Consider the following 7,252-nt stretch of genomic DNA (forward strand, 5'->3'; position numbering starts at 1 on the left):
TGTCTGGACAGCGATGGCTGTGGGTAGTGAAAACCACCAGCTCCTGTTATTGAATTGTAATAGGCCTGCTTCCAATTCCACAAATGGAGCAGTAAACACACGTAACAAAATCAGGGGAAGAATGGGAATGCCCGTAAAAAATGACTGTGCTCCAAAAACAAGGAGAGGGATTTTACAAAGAAAGTATAGACTGTGTGGCTGTATGTGTGCATATGTTGGAATCTGTAATGTGCATTTGAAAGAAAAGTAAAATAAATCTAGAAGTATAGATGCATGTCTATGTGTGTGTGTGTGTGTGTGTGTGTGTGTGTGTGTGTGTGTGTGTGTGTGTGTGTGTGTGTGTGTCTGTGTGTGTGTGTGTGTGTGTGTGTGTGTGTGTGTGTGTGTGTGTGTGTGTGTGTGTGTGTGATGTGTGTGTGTGAGAGTGAGCAGGAGAGAGTAAGAGTGAGAGTGAGAGTGAGAGAGAGAGAGAGAGAGAGAGAGAGAGGAGAGAGAGAGAGAGAGAGAGAGAGAGAGAGAGAGAGAGAGAGAGACGGTGGCCCTCGCTTCATTTCTGTGCCACAAGCTCTCCTGGGCATTTGCATGCGGCTCGTTTTCACATAAGTGTAATTCGAAGCCCTGGGTTGATGCAAAGTGTATGCAGCAGCTCTGTCCAAACCCAATCACTCTCGCTGACGTGTAATCCTTTCCCTCGCATCATCAACGCTCTTTTGAGAATAATGAAACAAACTTAGGCAACGTGCAGCAGTCGTACGTGCGCTGACGGAGGCCGCATTCTGATGAGGAGCCCCCACCGCCGTAGCTCCCTTCGCCAAACGTGTTGTGACTTCCTGCAGCTGACAGGAAGTAACTGATTACCCGATTACTGTATCAGCGAAGAATGAATATCGATAGAGGAGAAAGTAGCACAGCCCTTCCCCCTTGAGGTCTGCATTTGTGCATATGTGTGGGGACACAGCGTTTAAATGTACAGAATTTAGCGACGTCTGCGATGTTAAGGCTACACGGGTAGCCTCAAGTTTTATTTGTGTCTTGCTCTAAAGAGCAGCGCGTTATTCTTTTCCGTTTTCTTTCATTATCTTTCTTTGCTTTGTGAAACCCTTTTTTTTTTGTCTCAGGGCTTGTAATAGCATTGTTTCCATATAGGGGATTATTACGATTAATTGGTTAGCGAGACATTATTTCAAAAACGGAAATTGGTTCTTATAATTACACAGAGGAGGGAATACTTTAACTCCCTGGAATCTCAGCTCCCAGAAATAATGAAGGACAGACCTCCCTCCCTCCCCCCTGCCACCCGCCGCCTCCATCAGCGTTGCCGCGGCTGTCCGCCTGTTTCCTGTGACGGATCCATTTTCCACAGACCTCTGCCATGCCACGGCTACAGGCTTACGGCTGGAGGGGCTGCTGGCCTGAGCCGAGGCCTCTCTGGCTGGGCTCCTCCTCCTCTGACTCCCCTCCTCTCGCCTGCCGAAGGCCACTTGATTAATCGCTGATTGGAAATGGCCGACAGTGTGTGTGTGTGTGTGTGTGTGTGTGTGTGTGTGTGTGTGTGTGTGTGTGTGTGTGTGTGTGTGTGTGTGTGTGTGTGTGTGTGTGCTTGGGTGTATATTTATTCTAATGACAGCAAAATGTTTGATTCGTGGTGGGAAATGAATGATCACAGGAGTTCCAGGTGTATTTAATTCATCGTTTCTTTAAGGTTTTTCAAAATCAAAGCATAAAAGTTACACAGATATTGGTGATTCAACGATCAGAGATATCAATGTACATCATTGCCAAAATGATATAATTCACACACTATTAATACTCCACGCAGAGGCAGAGAACATGATTGACCTGCCTCACTCTGCAATTTTGTCATTTAGGGAGCAAGTCTGACACACCGATGTTTGTAAAAACATATACCCGCTTAACCAAAACTGGGGTCACGCCCACTCATGACCAGGTCAATGAGGTCAACTTGTAGCATGCTATACTTTTACAAACATATATGAAGGATGAACAGGAAGAGGTAACTGGTAACTATAATTACAAATATCTTGGCAGGACCACTCGGGGAGACAGCATTGGACTGTTAGAAACGGATGGCTCGGCATGTTGAAGTCCTTTGTGCTGACGATTGAATAGCAGAGGAGCACAGGCGTTCCTGACTGACGACGGGATGATCGTGAGGTAGTAGCCAGCATTGGTTTGCTGCATACTGTATTTCAAATGGTATTTTTGACAACTTACTGTATACTGTCCGGTACCGGACACAGATATATTTACACTTTTTGTTTCAGACAAAGTATTTCATGTAAGACGTGTTTTCTCGTAGTCTACACAGTGCCCCCTTTTTTTTTTGTTGCAAACAAACAAAACAAACAAAAGTCAAGGGTGTGCAGGATGAGTGTGTTCCGATCACTGTGATAACTTTGTTCAGAAGCTTTTGTTTTTACTGACTGCTTTTTGAATGGAGCTGGGAAGTCATAGAAACGGCAAAAACGAAACGTTCTGTTACTCTGATATACGGGCTCTTTTGTGTTATGAAATAGCTGCTCTTCCACACCTAAGCAATGCTCCACCTAGCACGGTTTCAGTCAGTATCAGTAGCCTACCTGTTGTGTGAAATAAGTTACATTGTCAATCGCTACATTGACGCTTCTTTCAAGCTAGCTGAAGTGTGTGTGACTATGTGCGTGGTGTGTGACGTTTGTATGTGGCGTCTTTAAAGCGACCTATCAGACATCAGCAAAAAAGATTGGTGTCAGCTGTTGAATGAGCGTTGGCCGACGATACCTTAAGCATCGCGGCGACTCAAACCCGTTTTGCAATGTCAGACATTTCCTTTGATCACAGTATCATATTGTTGTGACAGAAAACTTATCACATCACATCAATTCCTACTGCGGAGCGAGCAACAATGTTCCTGGAACATCTCCGTCCACGTAGAAAAGAGCGGCGCGGCCCAGCGGGGCTGAGCTACAGTACTGACAGAAGAGCCCCGCCTCATGGCTGTCAGGCTGAATCGACGACAGAGGGAGTCAGAGTGGGCGAGAGACGGCAAGCGGGGGAGAGAGGGGGAGCGGGCACTAGAGGGCGAGAGACCACAGTACGGATCTCTCTCTCTGTCTGTCTGTCTGTCTGTCTGTCTGTCTGTCTCGCGCCCCAGCACCCCAAGTCACACCTTGTACTCACACACTCCTGGTCTGCTGTCACATCCCGAGAAGCATGGCAACACTTTACTCGCCCCGCGCCGCTATTCACAGACTGCACACTTGGGGTCCTTGGCTAGCTAGACCCTCCGAATGGATGTCCCTCCTCTGGCCAGCCGGATGGTTTGGTGGTGGTGGTGGTGGTTGGTGGTGGGGGAGGGGGGGTCTGGGAAGGGTACCTCGGCCCACTGGCCAGTCTGTCTACATGAGGGTCAAGCGGTGCCACGCGCGAGGGAGACGGGCCGGACGTACGGTCGGACAACAAGCGTCGGGCTAAGAATACGCTCAGCACCTGCCGCTCACCTTCACGCAGGGCGGTGGCGGGGCTCTATAAAAGCAGGCCAGAGGGGCTATTAAAAGACGCCGGCGATTCTAAAATGGTGGGAAGCAGATGCGGGACACCTTGCTCCCAGTGTGTGTGTCTGTGTGCGCGCCGCGCGCGCGTGTGTGTGTGTGTTTGGGACGCGGCTCTACGGCGGGCTTACATTGGGGGAAGGAGGGGACCGAAAATAGAGTGTGGCTGACATATGGGCCTCTGATTGTTTGAACATGGAATCTCCTGGACTCCTGCCACTCCACATAAATCCTTTGATAGCGCCGCCACCCAAACACCTGCGATCGTCTTTCACCTAGCCTTAAATCAGCTTGTCTGTTCGCTTCCCATGGGGGGGGGGGGGGGGGGGGGCAGTGGAATCTCTGTGGGCTTAAAACAAGGGCCAAATTTGGGATTCAAGGAGCAGGTGCAAAACCAACGCAAATCCGAATGGGTAGAGGACGAGGCCTGGGGCCGCGGAGCGCCAACACACGGACGGGGGCCTTGGTGAACCGCGAGGCCCTGGTGACTGGGGAGGAGCAGGTGAAGGTTAGGGGTGGGGGACGGATGCGTGCCAGCCAGCTCCTTTATTGCTACGTTACTACGGAATAAGTGAAGTGACTGCGGCAGCCGCCTACCGCTAGTTTGGTTAAACATGGGACCAGTAAGTCTTCCTGTCTTCAGATCGATCCGCGCTGATCACACGCCTCGCTGCTCTGGAGAGGTATATTCAAGGACATTTAAATCAATAGATTTCACATTTAGGTAACAGTTTGAGCTTTTTTTTGTTTTTTCCTTCCAGGGAGAGGAGAAGAAGAGGAAAATGGCCACTGAGTTCACCAGACGTTAAACTGTACACTCAGTCTTTCCCATAATAAATATATACATGTTCTGGTCAAGTCCAGTCCAAACCAAACAAAAAGAAAAAAACATCTGTGAGACAAATGAGTCTGTTTATGGTGGTTGACACTTCGGGTTTTCTTCAGAGCGATTGTGTGAAACTCAGTTAAAGATTCTGAGGAAGAGGAATCCCATTACTTTGTTAATCAAAAAGTGGCGACTAGTTTTTCTGAAGAGATCAAGGGGGGCAGAAAGGTCCTTTTTCATATACAGTATGACACAGACCTAAACAAACCAAGGAAAACAAAAGAAAAACAATTATTACTGTACATATATTTTTCTTATATATTTAAATTAATTTGCATCATTTTTTATATTTTATACTAGCAACCGACGGTTTCTCTTTGTTCTCTTTTTTTCTTTTCTCTCCGTCTCTCCTCGACGGAGGAACGGGGGGAGAGGTCTATCCCGCCTCGTGTGCACAGTCAACAGGAGGGGGGGGGGGGGGTCTCCCTCTTTAACGGACCCCCGGGCCTCGCTTCAAGTCACTCTCTGGATCTATCACACAACCTCCCCCTCCGACACTCCCTCCCTTCCCCCCAAGCCCCCCACCCCCGAACCCCTTCTCCCCTCTTCCCTCCCCTGCGATCGCCATCGGCCGTTGCCAGGGGTTAAACCCACAATCCTCCCCATCAGACCTTGGCCTCCAGCATCTCCAGGAAGAGTTTGTGCATGGGCACCTTGCCTGCACTTTGATGCTGTAGAAGTGCTGCACGGCCTTGGTGGCCGTCTGCCTCAGCAGGGGCAGGGTCATGAGCAGCTTGCCCGCCCGCCGCGGGTCCTCCGGGTGCTGGCTGCTCTCGTAGTCCTGGAGGGCCTCGTGCAGAGCGTCCTGCAGCTTCTGGACCGCCTCCATGTCCTCTATGTGCATGGAGTCTGCAAGTAGGAGGGCACAGCCGTCAACATGAGGGGAACGTTCAGGGAGGATTAGAGCACGATGAATACACTGGAGGTTGTAGATGGTAAATGGGCTGCATTTATACAGCACTTTTCTAACCAGTGTCCACTCAAAGCGCTGTACAATATTGCCGAACCTTCACCCATTCATGCACACGTCGACGGCGGTGTCGACTACGCAAGGCGACATCCAGCTCGTCGGGAGCAGCAAGGGTGAGGTGTCTTGTTCAGGGACACCTCGCAACTCAGCTAGGAGGAGCCAGTATCGAACTAACTAACTTCCGGTTACCAGCAAACCCGCTCTACTCCTGATTCCCCATACTCTCTTTTAGTTTTTGAACCACAGAGAAAGGGGGATCACAGTTGAGGCTGAGACAACGGTGCCCCACCAGCAATGACAGCAAATTGAAAGATTTTTTTATTTCTAAAATGTAATCTCAAGATTGATCTTTACCACGCTGTCAGGTGGGTAAAGTGGGGAGGGGGGGGACATTATCAGTGTAACTCACAGCTGACAAGATAAAGAACAGATCATAAAGCAGGAGAAAAACAAAACAATATTTGTTATTTTCTCTCTTGGCGGTGGTGTGATATCCATACGGCCTTTGACCAATGAGGCTGCAAACCAATGCCATTCTCCAGTAGCAGTAGCAACATAATGAACCCGAGCCAATCTCTAGTGGATGAGTGCACGTTAACGACACAGCAGAGTGTTTTATATAAATAACCTACACGCTCTCTCACTTACACTTCACTGATACTCCTTTCTTTTTACCATCAGATATTTCTACATTAGAGCTAAACCTGTGCCACATACATGTTAAATATATGTGGGTAGATATATATTTTTTTCAAATTATATACAATAACCTTTTAGCTTATTTAGCCTTATTTCAGCATTTCAACTGTGCACATTTCAAATCGCATAACGCTAATTCCCCACATTGTTGGTTGAAGTGTTTTGCTCTGCCTCCGATAGGTCTAACGAGAGATAAAGAACACCTGTGACATGGCCGCCATAATGTTAAGGTTGTTAAATCGTCATGACAACAACAGCTGTGGCTGTCCCCGACGCTCCCGTTACTGTTCCCCCTCACGCGGCAGCACAGGACGACGCTCTCATCCGGACGGCCCCCTGTGGCTCTCCTGCTACACCTGTTACTGAGGCTCCCTAGCTATATAGAACAGCGATTTTAATTTTCCTCATTTCTCTCTCTCTCTCTCTCTCTCTCACTCTCTCTCTCTCTCTCTCTCTCTCTCTCTCTCTCTCTCTCTCTCTCTCTCTCTCTCTCTCCTCCCTTTCTTTTCTCCCCTCTCCCTCTCTTCCTCTCTCTCTCCCTCTCTCTCTCTCTCTCGCTCCCCTCCCTCTCACTCTCTCCCTCCCCCCCTCTCTCTTCCTCCCTCTCTCTCTCCCCCCCTCTCTCACTCCCTCCCCCCTCTCTCCCCCCACCTCTCTCCCTCCCCCCTCTCTCCCCCTCTCCCTCCCCCCCACTCTCTCCCTCCCTCCCCCCCCTCACTCCCTCCCCCCCACTCTCTCCCTCTCCTCTCCCTCCCCCCTCTCTCCCTCTCTCAGGAGCAGTCTAGGGTCATGGTTCTCTCACCGGTTAACCAGTGTTTGGCACTCCAGAGGTAGCATGTCATTGGCTGGCTGACTGTTCTCACCTTGGCTGTGAATATTTTACCGCACGGGACAATAAAAAAAAAGAGGGAAAAACAGATTCCAGTCTTCGGCCCAAATTCATTTGACTGGAACAACAGTATTCCCAAGACCTTGAGACATTTCTCACCCTGCCGCTTTTCAAACCCACAGTGGTGAAATGAAGTAGGTCGTTTTGGAGAGGTGAATGGGGAGGGGAGGGGTGGGAGGGAGGGGGAGGATGAGGGAGGGATAGGGAGGAGAGGGGAGGGAGGAGGGGCAGGGATGGGGAGGGTGAGTGGATGGAGG

General features: G+C 49.5%; 1 protein-coding gene across 1 annotated transcript in view; it reads right to left on the reverse strand.

Moving 5' to 3' along the window:
- Window positions 1-4,952: 4,952 nt before the first annotated feature.
- Window positions 4,953-7,252, reverse strand: part of esrrb (estrogen-related receptor beta) — a 21,271-nt gene continuing 18,971 nt past the window's right edge. Inside the window, 2 exon segments of the mRNA XM_060052440.1 lie at window positions 4,953-5,095; window positions 5,098-5,444. Of these exon segments, the coding sequence (XP_059908423.1) occupies window positions 5,043-5,095; window positions 5,098-5,444 (400 nt within the window). The 3' untranslated portion in view covers window positions 4,953-5,042.

Source organism: Gadus macrocephalus, chromosome 5, assembly GCF_031168955.1.
Source record: "Gadus macrocephalus chromosome 5, ASM3116895v1".
Classification (NCBI taxonomy): Eukaryota; Metazoa; Chordata; class Actinopteri; order Gadiformes; family Gadidae; genus Gadus; species Gadus macrocephalus.